This window comes from Balaenoptera musculus, chromosome 10 (assembly GCF_009873245.2).
Source record: "Balaenoptera musculus isolate JJ_BM4_2016_0621 chromosome 10, mBalMus1.pri.v3, whole genome shotgun sequence".
Taxonomy (NCBI): Eukaryota; Metazoa; Chordata; class Mammalia; order Artiodactyla; family Balaenopteridae; genus Balaenoptera; species Balaenoptera musculus.
In genome coordinates this window covers 43910095-43929437 of record NC_045794.1, presented here as the reverse complement: position 1 = coordinate 43929437, position 19343 = coordinate 43910095, and the positions used below count along the sequence as shown (strand labels likewise).

Here is a 19343-nt window from a genome sequence, read left to right as displayed (position 1 = left end):
AACTTGGACTTACAATTTACATCTTACATGCCAGCACCAGAAAGGGCATGAGGGGCTATTTGTTGCTGAGTCCCAGGGAAAGAAATTACCTAGAAGTCAAGGAAAAACACAGAGAACAGATTGCTCGAGTACACTGGCAACTATTACAGGCAACGTGGATTACACAGCTATATAATATTTACATATTAGGACACAGAATGCATTTAAAGACAAAAATAAAAAAGTCACTACTGGTTTTTCTTTTATCCTGTATCATCCTGTGTTTGTGGAGGGGGTTGCTGGCTATTCTTGGCAAACTCTCATTAATGACCCTTTTTTAAACATAAATTTATTTTCAATGGCTCCCTGGTGGGAACACCTCTCCCTGCTACTTTGCCTGAAAAATTGTAACCAGCCCCAACTTCTCACCCTCCTCTACAGCAATACCTCCCAATCTAACCTCACCAATGAGAACATCTATTATGTTCCCCCATAGATCTCTTTTTGAAATATTTTGCAACTGCATTTATTGAATAATTTTCCTATTTTAAATTATACACTTAACAACCAATCAGAAATCATAATTAGATGAGGGAACCAGGACTTAGTTGATAAAATTTAAGCCAAAAACAAAGAAATTTAATGTTTTAGTCTTCTGATGGGCAAAAGTTTAAGTTTTATCAGGCTTTCTGAAACACTGAAAATCTCTAAAGAATCTGAAAGACTACTGGGATTCCTTCAATCCTAAAAACTGAGAAAACTCATCTTCTAACAAAGTTGGGTTTGTTTTTTCAGTCATTAGCATACAGATCTGTCGCTTAACTCATTAGTTCAGTCTTTATTTTTAACTAATAACTCTAAAAATATAATTTATAATTTAGGGATAAATGCAAGCATATCTAGAGATATGCATATGTGCAAGCATATCCAGAGATAGAACCAGCAAAGATCAGATTCAGTTTAGGGTATTAATCCCAACTAGCTCTTAGAATGACCCTGTGTAAATGCCTTGGTCTCTCTTTTTTTTTTTCCTTTTCAAATACATTCAACCTGGCTGGAAAATCAGTCTGAAGGAAAGCTCAGCAGGGATATCAGATAAAGCAGGAACTTTCTGGGTTGGAAAGGAATGAACAAAGCATTTAAGAATAGAAAGAATAGATGTGTGGTGCATTTTTATTTTAATATCTCCACCACTGAAAGACAGGTTTGGTTCTTTTGTTTGTTTGTTTGAAAGTCAGTGGGCTCATTCACTGGTGCTAAATGGAACAGCTTTATCAGTTGAGGATCCTGTCACCCTGACAAGGCATTACTGAATGCACTGAAGCCTGACTTTGGATTCTGGTTTGGTACCCACTCCCCGTCCTCTCAAGCTCTTAGCTCTTTCTTCCCCAGAAATTTCAACCTGCAGGTATCTGAATGAAAAGTTCAGATGGGTCACAGAAACAGTGTCAACAATTTCACCAGATTACCTCAATTTTTTTTTTTTTTTTTTTTTTTTTAAAACCTCAATTTAAAGTCTGAAAAACCGAGCTTCCCTGGTGGCACAGTGGTTAAGAATCCACCTGCCAGTGCAGGGGACACGGGTTCGAGCCCTGGTCCAGGAAGATCCCACATGCCGCGGAGCAACTAAGCCCGCGAGCCACAACTACTGAGCCTGCACCCTAGAGCCCGCGAGCCACAACTACCGAAGCCCATGCACCTAGAGCCTGTGCTCCACAACAAGAGAAGCCACTGCAATCAGAAGCCCTCGCACTGCAACAATGAGCAGCCCCCCACTCGCCGCAACTAGAGAAAGCCCGCCTGTGGCAATGAAGACCCAACACGGCCAAAAAAAATAACTAAAGCCTGAAAAATCACATCTCATTTCAAGTCACAGCGGCCCCACTAATTCTGCATGAATAATGTTGTGATAAATCCAGAGGTTTAAGGTTTAGGATTTCGTAAAGATTACGTTAAGATACTCCTAACAATCTGAAACTGATTTGCCAAAACAGCAGCTTTTTCTAAAATGCTTTGTGCTAAGCTTGTAAGGAAGCTTTCATTCTTAGCAATCATCTTTCAAGAAGCACTTTAACAGCTTGCTCCTCCTTCACAGGAATCATCTAGGCCACCCAGGTGAAGAACAGCTTTTGTAAGTTCAAAACAGTGCCTAGGTCAGTGGTTCTCAACCCTGACTGCACGTTAGATCATCTGGGTAGATTTTTAAAAATAACTATGCCCAACCTTTTAATTGGTCTGGGAGGGAAACGTGGCACAATATGTTTTAAAATCTCCCCAGATGATTCTAATGTGCAGGCAAGATTAAGAACCAGTAGCCGGGCTTCCCTGGTGGCGCAGTGGGTAAGAATCCGCCTACCAACGCAGGGCACGTGGGTTCCAGCCCTGGTCCGGGAAGATCCCACAAGCCGCGGAGCAACTAAGCCTGTGCGCCACAAATACTGAGCCTGTACTCTAGAGTCCACGTGCCACAACTACTGAAACCCGCGTGCCTAGAGCCCGTGTTCCACAACAAGAGAAGCCACCGCAATGAGAAGGCCACGCACCGCAACGAAGAGTATCCCCCGCTTGACGCAACTAAACCCTGCGTGCAGCAATGAAGACTCAATGCAGCCAAAAATAAATTAATTAATTAATTTATTTAAAAAAAAAAAAACCAGTAGCCTGCAACAAGAATGGCTTGTGCTCTGCTTGCATCAACGCATTTCTTTTTTAGGGTCTTAATATGAACCAAAGGCTGTGAAGCACACTCTCTTCAGCCCAAGGGATGATAATTAAACAAAAAACAGGACTTCCCTGGCAGTCCAGTGGTCAAGACTCCGCGTTTCCAGTGCAGGGTGCTTGGGTTCCATCCCCGGACAGGAAACTAAGATCCTGCAAGCCGCGTGGCACGCACAAAAAAAACACAAAAAAACCCGATAACAATGTTTACATATTATTCATCTAAAGATAAAATGTCCCACGACACTTTTCACTGAAGCCACGTTAAGTTCGTGCTGTCAGGATAAGTTCTCCTAAATTATATGTAGGCTCCAGAAGTCACTGAAATGTTCTAAAACCCCCAATATTTCAGCACCCAGACTGAGCTCCCAGACTGCCTACCTTGGGCAATACAAAAATTTGTCATATCACATCTTTTACTTCTTGGTTTTGAAAACTATTATTACCAGATCTACCTGTAGTGTCAATCTCTTCATTTTTTCTGTCTAATCTTCAAAGGCCACACGTCCTTTTTCTCAAAGCCTTCTCCAGGTGACTCTGGGTCCCATTGATTTCCTCCTAATATGAATTTACAGTCTCAACAACTTTCTTGGCATCTGTTACACTACCATTTAACCTTTCACTTTGGGGCCTATTTTCCTAGCACCTTGGAGACAAGAACCACAGCTTGCACCTTTTTTTTTTTTTTGTGGTTTCACAGTTTCCAGAACAAAGGCTCACAATATATGTTTCGTTTTCCACTATCAAATTATAACTTTCTGGCCCTTTTTACCTCGAGCTCTCTACTCAACTCTAAAACTCGCTTTAATCTGACTAGGGCATCCATCCTACCACGCATTCTCAGATAAAACCATTATCAACTTTTGAATTTTGAAATTCTACCTACAACGAGTGCTAAACAAAAACTAGGGCTTCTCTGGTGGCGCAGTGGTTGAGAATCTGCCTGCTAATGCAGGGGACACGGGTTCGAGCCCTGGTCTGGGAGGATCCCACATGCCGCGGAGCAACTAGGCCCGTGAGCCACAACTACTGAGCCTGAGCGTCTGGAGCCTGTGCTCCGCAACAAGAGAGGCCACGATAGTGAGAGGCCCGCGCACCGCGATGAAGAGTGGCCCCCGCTTGCTCCAACTAGAGGAAGCCCTCGCACAGAAACGAAGACCCGTCCTTGGTGATTCGTTTTGGGGGGGTTGGCGTGGGGGGGGGAAGGGGGGCCTGTTGTGTCTGCTTATCTCCTTTTCAATTTTCCTCTTCCTTCCAGTCAAAATCTAAATTATCTTTCTCTCTGGACAACTTCCACAAACAAGGCTTCGTTCTCACCAGTACCCATCCATCGACCCCTAACGAGTCCCGGCCCTCCTCGAGCGCCCAGGTCTCAGCACTCGTTCTCCTTTCTAAGATGGCCACCTCAGAGCCCGGCAGGGCAGCGCGAGTTCCACCCACGCAAGGCCACGGTAATTCCAGGGGCCAGAGAACGACGGCCCGAGGTGGGGGGCAGGGGTGGGAGAGCCGAGGAAGGAGGGCCGAGGAGACCCTCTGCGGAGCCCGCGCCTCGCTCGGTCAGAACCCCGCCTCCGTCACAGGAAGTGGGAGCCCCACCCCCTAACGTCAGGGGCCGGAAGTGAGCGTTGCTGGGCGCGGGCGTGGGGTGAAGGCGAGTGTGAGCAGAGTGTGTCTCGGCCAAGGTAGGAATGACGCGCGGGCCCCGGCTTGGGGCCTCCAAAGACCTCACCTTTAGTGGGCTGGGATACCTTCACCTTCTAGTATCTTCCCTTTTCTGCCCAGAGCTTTCGGCCTCGTGGGTTCTCAGCGCGGCTGTTTTGGCAACCGGTGGTGCTGCCGCTGCTTCGTCCCCTCGAGGTCCTCCCTGGCTCCTGTGTCTCCATTCTTTTAAGTTAACCATCTTCCCCACCTTCTCCTGTTTAGTCCCATTGTTTAAATCGACTCTGACTGTTTTGTTTAAAGGAAGAAAAATGATGGTTTTACCGAGACCCCAGCTCGGTTAAGAGTGTAACCAGTTGCTTCAGGCTGCAACCAGCCCCTAAGCTTGACTGCTGAGTGTCATTTGTCCATTACACCGCTGTCTAGTACTAGGGAAAACGTAAAAGACTCACTTGTTAACAGTTTAATACGGAAGATACTTAGATGGACAGGGCTGAATGATGAGGCTATAGGTTCCAGTGTCCTTAATCTTGTGTAATTTAGTCTTTTTGCCCCCAAAGGATAGGATGGCTCCCTACAAGTTGCTGAATCTGGCACTGATCGCTCCTTTAAAGGACTTAAAATCAAGGAACATAGTGCTTGAGTCTTTCTTCCAATTCTCTTTTATTTTTGTTGAAAAAGTATAAACTAACTATGTGTAACATGTCAAAAGGAATGTCAGAATTTCTTAATCCAGACATGAAAAATATTTTTTATGACAGTTTCACCGATGATTGTCATTTACAAATGAGCTCTGCAGCAAATTACTAAACGAGTTCCAGCTGATCACTTGTATTTCCTATCATAGGTTCCAAGGCTGCTTATGTCATAGAATGGGGGGAAGGGGTGTGGAATTGTATGAGGAGGCAAAGGAGAGCTGGCTCTAGAGGTAATAGATGTAAACCTAGCCAGTTTTCAGAAGTTTCCTATGGAGATGGTTTTATATAGATTTAGTCTTTTCCATAATGATAAGTTTATTTAATCACAGAGCTCAATAGGGGGGACTCTCAGGTGGAAGAGGACTGAAACTAAAAAAACATTTGTCTTTTAATCTTCCACATTTCTGCTACAGACTTGTTCTTTTATGACTGTCAACTATAAAATGGACAGTTCTCAAGTCCTAACATTCAGAAGTTTTTCCTCAATGCATAGAGGGAATGAGTATTAACTGGAGAGATTTAAATTACCAAGTCTATCCATTTTAGCATAGGAGATTTGGGGAGGGGGGTAAAGCATCACTGGAAAAAGTATGGTACTTCCTAATCATGTTTAAGAAAAGTCGTAGAAATAGTAAACTAGAACGTCTCTGGACATATTGGATGGATTGAGTGCATAGTCTGACACAGGCTTCCAGCATCCCCAGGTCCCCGGGGGAGAAGCAAGACTGGCAGCCTGCCCATCCTGTATTTTTGAGGACTTGAGAGGAGAGCTTTAAAATAGTACCCTTTTCCTTTGTTCATCCTGAAGTTTAAATAACAGTATTCTTGTGGGCTTGACTTGCCCCCTCTAATGTTAAATAGCATCAAACCCTAATAGATGGTAAACAGTGACAGGGTGTTGTAATGGCACTTAAAATAGACTGACATCTTATCACCTGAATACAGTTTTAGTAGTCATATTTGGTTTTTCTTAACTGTGAGCCCTAGAATTTATTCCAAGAGTGTGAATTGGGCAATGATGTTAAAATGGTTCAAAGTAGTAAAGAATGCCTTCAAGGGGAGAAACTTATTGAGGGGGAGGGAGGTGCTATAAGGGTTTTTTATATTGAACTTGGGTGACTTCAATTCTAGTTTGAATCCAAGTTTGACTCCACTTCTTAGGGCTACTTTTGATACATTTCATTTCTGATTCCCTGATCCACTGCTTTTTTTTCCCCCCCAGCACTTGGATTTGGCTCCTTCATTTCCAACATGGAAGACACTTACAGTACGTACTTCTTGTTGCTTTTAGAAAATAAGTTAAATTACTAACATGTAGTTTTCTGTCTGACAAGACTTTTACTGTGTTGGGAAAGATTCACTTTTCTCGCTAGACTGCTGAGAAGAAAAGGTCTCCCCAGAGACTGTTTTAGTAATGTAGAGAAATGTCCAAATTTGAAATACGACACTTGAAATTTAAAGAAAGAAGTATGAGAAGTCATCAAGCTTTGAGAAAGCTGTGGTTGGGACACCACACCATAGTGTGTTTAACACCATAGTGTTTAACACCATAGTGTTAAACTATATTTTTATTAAATGAAGCATTTTCATTCCTCAGGACTTCAGTTTCTCCTGTTAATGACACAGGGATAGTCATTAACTAACTAACTGGTTTCTTTCTATTTTGTGGGATAATATGATATACATAATGTCGATGTACACTGCGTTTTTAGACTTAAAGAAATCCTAGGGAGGATTCTTGTTTCTCAAGTGATCCAGGAATCTAGATGGCCCAACAAATCAAATGGGAACCAGGAGACCTAGGATCATACAAGTGTAGCACCAAAAGAGACCTGAAAAATCATTTCATTCAACGTTCGAATTTTACAACTGAGAAAACAGAACCTAGATTAATTGATTTGTCCTAAAGTTACATAGTTAGTTGGGGACAGAGTCAGAACCAGAGTCTTATATGTTGTTTGTATGTAGTGCCCTACTTGCTACTACAAAGCACCATGGTTTCTAGACCCTGACCAAGTTTGAGGAACATCTGAGTGGATGAAACTCGTCAACAAGGCCTCCTTTGTTTCCTACTTTCTGTCTTGTTCAGAATCTCTATAATTAATAAGTTCTAACTAAAGGGTATTTTAGTCCCATTCTACCTTCAAGGAAGAGTCCAATAGAATCTTTATCACCAACATGTAGAAACTACATGGAAACAATCTTTATTAAATATCTACAATAGAGATTCTTAAACTTTAGCATGCAGCAGAATCACCTGGGAGGCTTGTTAAAACACAGGTTGCTGGACCCCACCCCCAAAATTTTTGATTCAGAAGGTCTGGGACCCAAGAATTTGCACTTCTAACATGTTCCCAGGTGATGATGCTAATCTGAGGACCGTACTTTGAGAATAATGGATCTGATTCTCCTTGATCTTCCATAGGGCTTCCTCCTTCACCCCCTTAATTTTTCTAAAAATATGTTAATTAAAATCTGAGATTTCCATGTGAGATAGATATGAGAGATTTATATTTATTTATTCTTGGAAGCTTACTACTCTATTAAATTAGAAAGCAACATCTCCCCTTTATATCTCTATTCATTACTTTTGTCAGTGGTGATTTTTTTTTTTCTTAGAAAAATATCACCTGGTTCTTTTAATTACTGTATTGCTACATAACAGAAACTTTTTTACATAGTGATAATCAGTAGATGTTTGTTAAAGAAAGAAGGAAATGGTGAATTTTGCTGTATGTTTACAATTTTATTTAAGTTTTGTGATTAAGTTTAATAAATAAGTTGGCTTGTGAAGAATCAACTCCTTTAAGTCTATAGCATTTCTGTTTATCTATGTCTTTCTTAATAAAGCTTCTTTGTTTTAAGACTTAAAAAAAAGAAAAAAAAAAGAAAAATATCACCTGGAAGTAGGTTAGAAATGCACAGCCTCAGGCCTCATCTCAAACCTGCTGAATCAGAATCTGTATTTTAACACAGTCCCCAAGTGATTTAAGATTTAACACCAGGAATCATGTTGAAGTGAGAAACAGTGCTTTAGAATATGTTTGACCTTTTTCCCAAAGTGACCTAAAACTCTAACGTTAATCTGATAGATTCCTGAAGATCTCCAGCTTCTTCTGTCTTTGGGCGGTAGCTCTTAGCTGATGATACTCTCGTCAAGTCTAGTTCCTTATTTCCGTGAAGTTTCCTCCATTTCTCACCATGGGTTCTGGGCCCTATGCAAGTGTGAGGAACATCTGAGTCTACGCTCTTGGAGGAAGGTTGTCCAGAGGGCCTGCTTTGTTTTCCAAATTAAGTTATATTCCCAGAAAGCCACTCAAGATTTTTGCTGAGCAGTTCGATAGTATTCATTACAACTTTAAATGCATATATACTTCGTGTAGCACTCTTAGGTATCTGCCCAAGGGAAATACTCGTACAATGCACAAAGAAGTATATGTTAGATTGCTAGTCACAGCATTGTATATAATAGTAAAAAACTGGAAACAACTTAAATGTCTATCTGTAAGGGAACTGATTAAGAATCTATGGTACATCCGTATGCAGCAGTGAAACATTTCTTAACATACTGACATAGAAGGAGCTCTAAGATATGTTAAGTTAAAAGAAAGCAAATGGCAAAATAGGTACAGGAAATCTTGTCACAGGCTACACTGTGGATGAACTTTGAGGACATTGTGGGAAGTGAAACAAATCAGTCACAAAAAGACATACCATATGATTTCACATATATGAAGTGTCTAGAATAGTGAAACTCATAGAAACAAAAAGTAGAATAGTGGTTGCCAGGGTTTACAGGGAGGAGGAAATGGGAGTTATTTAATGGGTATAGAGTTTCAGTTTTGCAAGATGAAAATTTCTGGAGGTTGGTTGCACAACAGTGTGAATATACTTAACACCACTGAACTGTATACTTTAAAATGGTTAAGATAAATTTTACGTTATGTGTATCTTATTACCGTTAAAAATTTTAATTAAAAATAAAATTTTAATCTAAAAAACCAGTTTAGAGCTGACCTAAGTTATCAGAGACCAAAAAGTAAAGCATTTTGGTAGGAAGCTATCATTATCAACTCTGATGAATACCACTGTATGGGCAGTAAAATGTGTATGAATCATAAAGTACGTCCAGTCTGTCAGCTGCTGACATGGCCTATCATTTGCTAGTGATGGAATGGATTAAATGAAGGAAAACTAACAAGAATTTCATCTGTAAACTCTTCCTGGAGCTTCAGAAATATGAAAAGATTGCTGGTCAGGATGAGCCTGGCTGGCATAATAAGCCTGCTTGTCCTTTAAGACTTTTCCTTCCTATTCATTCTGTCCTTCAAGTCACCTTTCTGGCTCATTTGCATCACCATCAGGGTTAGCAATTTATCCCATGTTTACCACTCTTCCAGTGAAGCTGTCTGTTTCAATTCCCCACTAGCTTCTGATTTTCATAGCAGTCTCCTGGTTTATAAGCTTCTTATCAAATGTGAATTGTTTATCTTATTTCACTTTTATTATTGCCTTCAGTGTGGTGGCAACAGCATTTTATTAGGTTGCCTCTTGTCCTCATAATATATTCAGAATGTGCTTAACCATTTAATTTCCCTTCTTTAACCAGGCTTCTTAAAATTTGGGGCTCAGTCTGGACATTTTGCAGAACGTAAGGATAGTTTTACACGTTCAGAGAAACTTCTCTAGTTTCTATTCACACTATTGAAATGGTCCCTAAAAGTATAGTCTTCTAAGGGTACTTTTAAATAGCGTGATATAGGTTAGGGGCTTTCTTTCACACAGCAGCCCCGTTAAGGTGTCTGCAGTTGTCTTAACTTAAGGTTCTCTTTTTGCAGATTATTCTACTTTTTTATCTGGCCAATTTGATAATCACTAGGTTAAAGAATTCTCTGTCTTTTTCTCATTATGTTCCAAAATATGAAAAGTAAAACCACCGATCTGGTAAAGGTATTGGTTTCATTTGAGAGGTAACTAGATTAACCGAGATCAGGAACTACTTATAGAAGTACATTAAAGCAGACAGACGAAAAAGAAATCTATCAATGAATATTTCTCAAGCTTCCATAGAATGTATAACTGATATAGAGCAATGCTTACCAACTTTTTTCATGTCATAGCATACTAGTAAATAGACAGGGATGCTAGTGTAGGGGATTCACTACCCTCAACTTACCTAGGACTGGTTGGGGGATAGGGGACACGTGTGCAATGGACCCCCACAGCAGTGTATCAGTACACTGTCCATTCCAACTTTCAACATACTGGCTGGGAAGCTCTGGTTGAACTAGCTAGAGATAAGAATGACCCTGAATTAGCACTTTTTTTTCTTTTTGGCTGCGTTGGGTCTTCATTGCTGCGCGTGGGCTTTCTCTAGTTGCGGCGAGCAGGGGCTACTCTTCGTTGCGGTGCGCGGGCCTCTCATTGCGGTGGCTTCTCGTTGTGGAGCACGGACTCTAGGCACACGGGCTTCAGTAATTGCAGCACACGGGCTCAGTAGTGGCGGCACGCAGGCCCTAGAGCACGTGGGCTTCAGTAGTGTTGGCATGCGGGCTCAGTAGTTGTGGCTCGCAGGCTCTAGAGCGCAGGTTCGGTAGTTGTGGTGCACGGGCTTAGTTGCTCTGTGGCACGTGGGATCTTCCCGGACCAGGGCTCGAACTCGTGTCCTCTGCACCGGCAGACAGACTCTTAACCACTGCGCCACCACGGAAGTCCTATGACCCTGAATTAGCACTTTTAGAAAAGGAAAAGATGTTTCATTTAATTTTTTTGTTTATAATAAGGACAACCAACAATGAAAACAACAATATTTATGTACAACCAAATCTGAACTAGGACCCCACCCCATGATTGCTGGTTTTGCTGGACTTAATGAAGATTCGATGATAACGCAGTTTTATCTTCTCACAGTTACATTTTTATTTTCAGATGTTTAGTCACCCTTTTAAAAAAAAAATTCCAAGCCGTCGTTAGACTGTCTTGTTCAACTCTTACAGATTCTGTTGAAAAAATCCAATGTGCCGGGGATGCTGAAGTTTTACAAGGGCCTGTTAAGCTTTATACTTACCCTATTATTCTCTCTTTCAGTCGATACCCTGGACCCTGAAAAGCTGTTACAATGCCCCTATGATAAAAACCACCAGATCAGGGCCTGCAGGTTTCCTTATCATCTTATCAAGTGCAGAAAGGTAGGGTATTATTTTCTTAATTTGCCCTGTGATGCCCTCCTGAGCTCTTTTTAAAAGCCAAATTTTGTAAATATCAAATAATTTTAACATAAATGTTTTAACTGAATGCCAGAATTGCTTTGGGTTAAATACCAATATTTATAGAAAAGAATTTGTTTATTTCTTGGATATGTAAGTTTTTTCTTGTTTTGGTTTTTCCCCCCACTAGTGACAGAGCACCCTTCATAGACAGCTTCTCTAGAGTCTTCACAGCCTTTGTAAAACAGAGGAAACACTAATTTTTGCTAGCAGTGAGAAATCCCTCTTGCCTTGTGAATTTGATGTGCTCATTGTCCTGATAAGGATTGAGTATTGTAATACACTTATTTCTGATTTTTTTGTTTGTTTGTTTAGAAATTTTAGAGAAGTTGAACAGCTAGAGGTTAACCCAAGAAAAGATCATTCCTAAAAATAACTGTTTCTCCAAGTTTCAACAGTAAGCATCTTTGGGGGAAAAAAAAAACAGCTCAAAGATTTTTTTTTCTCTGGTCACCCTTTTGTAGACTTAGCTGATGTAAGCTAGTTTAATGCTGATATATTAATTGAGGCAGTTTGAAAGGATTGTTAGAATATATATGTCAGATACAGAGGCCAAAGTTCTGCCAGGATTTATGCTTGGAAAACAATTTTGGTATTTAATCTAAATCTGCATACAATTCAAGTATGCATTAACATTCTTCAAAGGATGTTTCTCTTGCAGTCCTGGAGACATGATTATAATGCCATTGTTGATTATTTCTCAGCTCCTTTTAATCTCTAGAGCAAGGATTCCTTAAGGTTGAACCTGGGCAATATGGACTAGCAAATACTACCACAACTTCCTCCCCTAGGCTCTCAAAAATGTTCCAAGGATAAAGGTTGGGAAAGGGATCCAAGTGGTAAAAAGACATTGTCATAACTCCCCTATTCTAATGCTCTTAATCTTCAGCTACAAAACCTTTGCATTCGATTGCCTGATATCCCTTACAAAAATCATGGAGATACCTGCCCTCACAATTTTCTCCATCCCCTATTTTTTTCCACCCTTCTCCCCACTTTACATTATTTTTACTTTTTTGAGTATCATTTATGATATATCTTTTGCTTCTCCTAATAAATTTCTTAATTGCTGGTAAACTTACCATAGGATTTGGGTGATATTAAACATTTTGTTTTGTTTTCTTGTTTTGTATTAAAATAAGGAACTTGGTCAGCAGAGTTCTCTATCATTTGGGCTTTTCCTTAGTGAAATAGCTGAAATAAAGGTCAAATTGTTCAGAGCCTCATTTCAGGCATCATTACTTTAAATAAGCGTTCCTGTGTTAATCTGAAAAATCATTGGGTTTGCCTCTTCTGCAGCTCCCTTCCAACAGCTGTTTTCCTGCACTATTGTACTGCAGTAGCAGGGGCACTACTGCAATGCAGACTAAGTGTGTTTTAGTGTTGCTGTTCATCCTGAATATCAGCTTTCAAAGACGTCCAGAGAGCTCTACCATTACAGGCTGTGCCGCCTGAATCTTGTGACCCTGAGAAGTAAACGGGCTGAAGATATGTTTCAAATACCCCATCCTAAATTCACTGTTTACTTCCATATAAGCCACTTTAACCCCAATATCTGTGTTGTCAGTCTTTATAATCATAACAAAGAGGCTTAGCTTTTGATGATTCTGAGGTAATGTCTCTATGGTCCATATGAGTGATAAATAATTCCCTCTTAATGTTCTACTATGAGTTTACCTACCAAGTTAAGCCACAAGTTTATTGACGGACCCCTTTAATTTTTTTTCACAGAATCATCCTGACGTCGCAGACAAACTGGCTACTTGTCCCTTCAATGCTCGCCATCAGGTTCCTCGGGCTGAAATCAGTCGTCATATCTCAAGCTGTGATGACAAAAGCTGTATTGAGCAGGATGTAGGTAAGACTGACTAGCTAAATGTTTCTGTGTTGGAGGTTAGCCCCTTCAAATTTATATGATGCTACGTTATCACCTTGATTTTGGCTTTCATCATTTCAGAAGAACAGTGGTTTTCTGCCTTTGAGATTTTTATTTTAGCAGCAAAAGGTTGTCAGGTGGTGTTTGTCAGACTGCTTTCTCTTCTGAACAACCTGATTTCATTTTACTAATAATTCATCTAAAAATGAGAATTCTTTTATTACCATAAATATGGCAAACATCTTTGTTTCTGCTTCTCTTTCTTGTCTTCTGTTGGCAAGGGGATAAGACCTCTCTGTTTAGCTTTCATCCCATCCATTTTTCAGAAACAAATACCCTGCAATCTTTTAAGCCACTAACCCCTTTAAACATAATAACTTGGCAGTGTTCCCTTGTTAAGTCAGAATCTCTATTGTCTTGCAGTCAGCCAAACCAGGAACCTCGGACAAGAGACTCTGACTGAGAGCACATGGCAGTGCCCTCCTTGCGATGAAGACTGGGATAAAGGTGAAGTGCTCCTACATCTTTTTCTTCACAATGTCAAAATCTCAAGTCATTTGCTTTAGATAGAAGGAAGATTTTCCTTTTTTATGAACATACCATGTTGTTCAGAATGACTTGTTATTTTTACTGGGCCCCAATACAAGCACATTTGTCTCTCTGTGCAGACACGTGGAACAGCCTATCCCTCTTGATTGGAAAAAGCACTTCTTTACATCTGTTTTTTTCCATAAATTGTGTTGTACCATCTGTGTTTGGTTGCTGCTAGGCACATTTATTATTATTTATGTCACTTGTGTTTATATCCTTCAATTAAATTCTTGCTACTCTGTCACTTAAGCCGGGTACTTGATCAGTTATTACTTGCTTCTCTAAACTTATGTTTATTATTTCTCATCTTACAAATTCAACTAGCATGAATTGGTGTTTTACCTAGTAGTACCACAAACCATGTTTTGCTTCCTTTGGCAGATTTGTGGGAACAGACCAGCACCCCATTTGTCTGGGGCGCAGCCACCTACTGTGGCAACAACAGGTAAATGTAAGGGCCTCATTCCCACCTCTTCCTCCCAGAATCACAGTGCTCTGTTACCAATAGAAGCCACCAAAGCATGTATTGACCTCTTTCCTTGATGATGTTACTTGCTGGTAATTTAGTCTAGATATAGTTTTGGAGGGGTTTTTTCCTTATTTATTCCTTGATTCATAAAAAGGTCGCATGCTTTGTGTTAATTACCGCGGGAACACAAAAATACTAGCTTATAGTCTAATAAGGGAGACAGTGGCGCCAGCTATTCTTATGTCTTAGTTGGAGTTTTTTCTAAGTTCACATTATTTTAATGCTTTGAAAAAATTCTCTAGCTATGCCACATGTATCATTTTTACTCTGGGTAACTAGTGTCTAAGGAAAAAGTAATCTTAAAAGTTCTATTTTTTTTAATAAATTTATTTTTTTTATTTATTATTTTTGGCTGCGTTGGGTCTTCGTTGCTGTGTGCGGGCTTTCTCTAGTTGCAGCGAGTGGGGGCTACTCTTCGTTGCAGTGCACAGGCTTCTCATTGCAGTGGCTTCTCTTGTTGCAGAGCACAGGCTCTAGGCGCGTGGGCTTCAGTAGTTGTGGCTCACGGGCTTCAGTAGTTGTGGCACACAGGCTCAGTAGTTGTGGCTTGCAGGCTCTAGGGCGCAGGCTCAGTAGCTGTGGCGCACGGGCTTAGTTGCTCTGCGGCATGTGGGATCTTCCTGGACGAGGGCTCAAACCCGTGTCCCCTGCATTGGCAGGTGGATTCTTAACCACTGCGCCACCAGGGAAGCCCAAAAGTTCTTGATTTGAGATTGGGCAATCCATAATACCAAATGGGTAGGAAAGAAAACGCATTTCTTCTTCCCACTGATTTTGTATCTAATTTAAATCTCTACGATTTTTCATTACTACTTGATCTTCAAACCTTAAAAGATCATGTTTCAAATTCCCTGGCAGTCCAGTGGTTAGGACTCCGTGCTTTCACTGACGAGGGCACAGGTTCAATCCCTGGTTGGGGAACTAAGATCCCATAAACTGCACAGCGTGGCACAAAAAAAAAAGATCATGTTTCAAACCCAAATGAGATTATTTCTGGATTAGAAAATGAAGGAATTAGATGCTAGACTTCATTTTTTTCCTCAAATAGAACACTTACCAATATTTATTTTTTAGCTCCTGAAGTCAGTTAGTTATAATAAATGTATCTTAGTCTGTCTATGCACTGAGATAGAAAAACTTAAAGATGAATTCCATTGGTACAATTTTAATTTTATCTCCGTTCTGTGAGATTTGTTGCCTTTAGTTTGGTTGTCTTGGCATTTTATTTTATCTCTTTTATCTGTTGAGTTCATGAGCCTGTCATACAACTGAACAGTAGATGGCATTGCTGTTTATCTCAATTTCTGGAAAATGAAAATGGTTAGACCCATCTTAATGCCTGTACAGAAGAGTGAGCTTTCCAGAGAAGCTGGTAATCATTCTCATTGTGAGAATGTTTTGATGGAAATGTGTTTACATTTCAGAATGTAGGTTGTTGTTTTCCCCCAAATTACAAAAAACGCATTTTGATTATCTTGTGTGTGCCTGCGTGAAGAATACAGATATGCTGACATAGTCAAATTCATCTTTCTTTTTGAAGCCCCGCAAGCAACACAGTTATGGAACATAAGAGTAACCTGGCTTCAGGCATGCGTGTTCCCAAGTCTCTGCCATATGTTCTGCCATGGAAAAACAGTAAGTGAAATAGAGGCAAAATGCATTTACTCTGTTTGTTGTGCTAAATACAGTTGGTCTTGATTATTCAAGGACATGTTGAGTCTGAACACCTTGTACCCACATGACCCTGAGAGTGAGTGCCTCCTTAAATTTTGCACCCCAAGCACCTTACTCACTTCCCCCTACTCCTGGTTAGTAGCAGGAAAGGACAAGATCACAGAAGCATAAAGAATATTTTCAAGATGGGGTGACCACTGACATCGAATACCATGGGTAAATTTGGGAACCAGTAAAAAGGCTATTGATTTTGGCTAGGAGGAAATCATCCCCAATTCTCAAGGCATAATATTGATAGGGAATTGGGATTAGAAATTGGATTGCAGGGGCCTAAAAGGTAATGGGTAGAGACAAAATGAAAGTAATAAGTCGTAAGAACCAGCATAAGAATGGTATTCAGATGTGTTTCCTAGGCTTCAGAGACCATGCTGAGTAAACAGGTGCGAAATTCATGTCATACCACCCTAGTAAAGAAATTCCTACATATGGTACACCCAAGATACTGTCATTTTTATTTAATACAAACTTTCTTTTCCTAATGTTGCCCCCAAATTCAGATTCTCTTGATTTCAGTTTTTGTTACTGTTTGAGCTAATTTTTAGATGGCTAGAGGATCCCCTTTAAAACATTTCCCTTTGGATACTTTCATTACTCCAAAAATGAGATCACCAAATCATATGCCATAAGGCTTGATAGGTAGAGGACTGTTTCCTTTTTCCATGCTCTTAAGTGGAATCCAATTGCTAATTTTAAATTCTTCTACTTTTATATTGTAATTCCATATACCCCAGGAATAAGTCATTCGTGTTTAGTAAGAATAGGGGATGGAGTGATTTTCAATTGACATGACGTATTTATTTTGAAATATTTCTACTCCGTAGATGGAAATGCACAGTAACTGAGTATCTATCTCAAGTAAGTATTTCAGTTTTATTTCACTATTTTTTTTTCCAGGTGGTAGTAAGATTTAACTGGACATAAAGCAATTTGGGTCCAATTTTCTTTCAGATTATGGTACCAAATTAAAGCTTTGTATGTGCCTGTGTTTTTAAGTATATAGCCTCTGTTATGGCTTTACACGCTAATGAATAGGCATTTAGTTAAATTAGAATTCTGTTACATGCCAAGTTGCTTTCCCTAATGTTCGTACGCACTGCCTCTTTCCTTTTTCTTTTTTTTTTTATCAAAGTCGCATTCTAGATCTATCATGCCTTTTTAATGGACTGAGATTAATCAAACAACTGTGCTTCACTGCTCTGCAGTTCTTTCCCTGTGCAGTACAGTTTAATGCTCATCAAAAAATTCATACTCCTTTGAACGAGAACTTTAAAGTTTTGGGTCTCTAAGAGTCTCTCACTGTTGATCTTATCTGAATATTTGATTTAGCAGAACCTCACAAAATCTATATAAAGAGTCCAAAATCTTTTCGTTTTCACAGATGAAGCCTTTCTTTGAGGTCACCCTATGTACCCATAGCAGAGCCAGGTTTGATGCTTCAAATGCTGTCTTGGCTGAGGCTGCCCAGCCACACTGCTTCTGGCAGAAGGAATATTGTTGGGCTGGGAATGGGGTGATAATCCCCACTGTCTTGCAGGTAGTAGGCCTTCAGTGAATATTTAGTGAATGAGTGAGTAATTGGCCTGTTGCCTTCTAGTCCATTTACTTTCTCTGGACAGTGAAGTAGATGGATCTTCTGCGAGTTAGGGTTCATTTTAGTACCAGAACTGATGTTTCTTCTGGTAAGAAGCAGAAAAGAGATTCTAAAAGCAAACACTCCTTAGCTATGAACAATAATATTTATCAGTTGCTTGTAGGTACTGGCCATTTTTCTTGGTAGGTTCTGACATCAAATTATTAAATATATCTGGAAGCCAGAAAATTGGATTTGAACCCAGAAGGGAAAGACACAACTGCACTGGGGTGTGTCAAGAAAGCATACACAGACATGGGTAAATGGTGAACTTTGAATCCTTCTCTGACACACTTCATGAGAGCTTGGTGTTCATAGAGTGTGGATAGTTACCTAGTAAAAATGGCTACTCTACAGTGAAAGCCTAGGAGAAACTTCTCTCTATCACTTAAGACTAAACATTTTTCTGCTTTGGAACTTAACTCTTTGCTAATAAACTCCTTACACACTGATAATTTTTTTTTCTATGTAATCCCTGAGGAGTAAGGAAAAAAAATAGGTACTAATCCTTTAACAGCCAAAGACCTTCTTATCCCCTTAATAAAAATAAAGCATCATTTTTTGAATGCCTGTTGTTGCAGAACTCTCTTCTTTGGATAGATACACACACAAAAAAAATGTAAGACATGACTTGTTCCCTTAAGGAACTTAAGAGTGGGTGGAGAATTTTTTTAAATGCACATGCCTGAAAAGGGTTTGTTCACCTTGCACTTAAATGCTTTATCCCATTTGTGTTTTTATCAACAACTCCAATTTTTACTAGGTAAGTGCCTCAAAAGCAGGTAATACCATGTTAATTTTTCTTCCCCTGATGTACATTGTAACAGCTTAAAAATATTATTGAATTAATGAGTAGATGGGTATATGAGAAGAGAAAAAGATCAATATAAGTTAATTGGAATTAATCCAGAATTGTCTGGAGAAGTCAATTGCCTGGATGGTCAATTCTGATTTTCTCCTCACCCGTGAAAACTGTTGACACGAGTGTAGGTTGATCTCTGTATAGAATGTTTTTAATTCAATTAACAAGTTTCTGTGTGCTTAGTGATACTAAAGAGCTAAGGGTCAGAAAGTACTTGGTGTTCTGCCATTAGCAACAACAGATTCTTCCAGCAGACCAAGCGACTTTAATTGGGCTGTAGTTGTGTGGCCCATTGTCAGATATAGTTGATGCTTTTGTCATTGATAGGAACTAAGAACTCTTTTTTTTTTCTCATTTCCTTGCAGATGCCAGACCCTAGAAGACTCTTTGCTTCTTCCTGCTACAGTGGGTTCTTCATTTTTTTCTCCTAATCTAATTAGAGAAAGATAAATTGTCTGTGACTTTCAAACTGATAAGTACCTTTCTTTTCCTCCCTCCTTTAAGTCCTTACTCATTTGATGCAAGAAAGAACCCTCATGCTCAGAACTGTTTCAAATAAACCATCATTGTAAATAGCTTGATAGTTTGGTTAAGTACCTGCAGCCCTAAGATCAGAACTAATATCTCATTCTACGTTAATGAAACAAAATCATTTAAAGTTATCTTAAAGGAGCCAGCTAAAGCAGGCAAGAAATTTGGGTTGGAAAAAGTAACTGTGTATATATTTGTGTTCTCTGACACACATGAACCAAATTCCTTTTAACATTTATAGGAATGGACCTTTTCTGATTAGTGCATTTG

At 39.8% G+C, this 19343-nt stretch overlaps 1 protein-coding gene across 1 annotated transcript; it reads left to right on the top strand.

The window, feature by feature from the left end:
* The first annotated feature begins 4326 nt into the window (after window positions 1–4326).
* Window positions 4327–19006, top strand: GTSF1 (gametocyte specific factor 1). Its single transcript, XM_036866176.1, has 9 exons — window positions 4327–4379; window positions 6277–6321; window positions 11142–11242; window positions 13052–13178; window positions 13620–13703; window positions 14169–14232; window positions 15857–15951; window positions 16872–16905; window positions 18908–19006. Exons 2-8 carry the CDS (start codon window positions 6306–6308, stop codon window positions 16886–16888), a joined length of 504 nt encoding a protein of 167 aa, XP_036722071.1. The 5' UTR covers window positions 4327–4379; window positions 6277–6305; the 3' UTR covers window positions 16889–16905; window positions 18908–19006.
* Window positions 19007–19343: the final 337 nt, after the last annotated feature.

Excerpts from the sequence above, each read along its gene's own strand:
- GTSF1 (XM_036866176.1), top strand. Across the intron at positions 13,179-13,619 it reads CTGTATTGAGCAGGATGTAG|TCAGCCAAACCAGGAACCTC; the intron begins GTAAGACTGACT and ends ATTGTCTTGCAG. Across the intron at positions 14,233-15,856 it reads ACCTACTGTGGCAACAACAG|CCCCGCAAGCAACACAGTTA; the intron begins GTAAATGTAAGG and ends TTCTTTTTGAAG.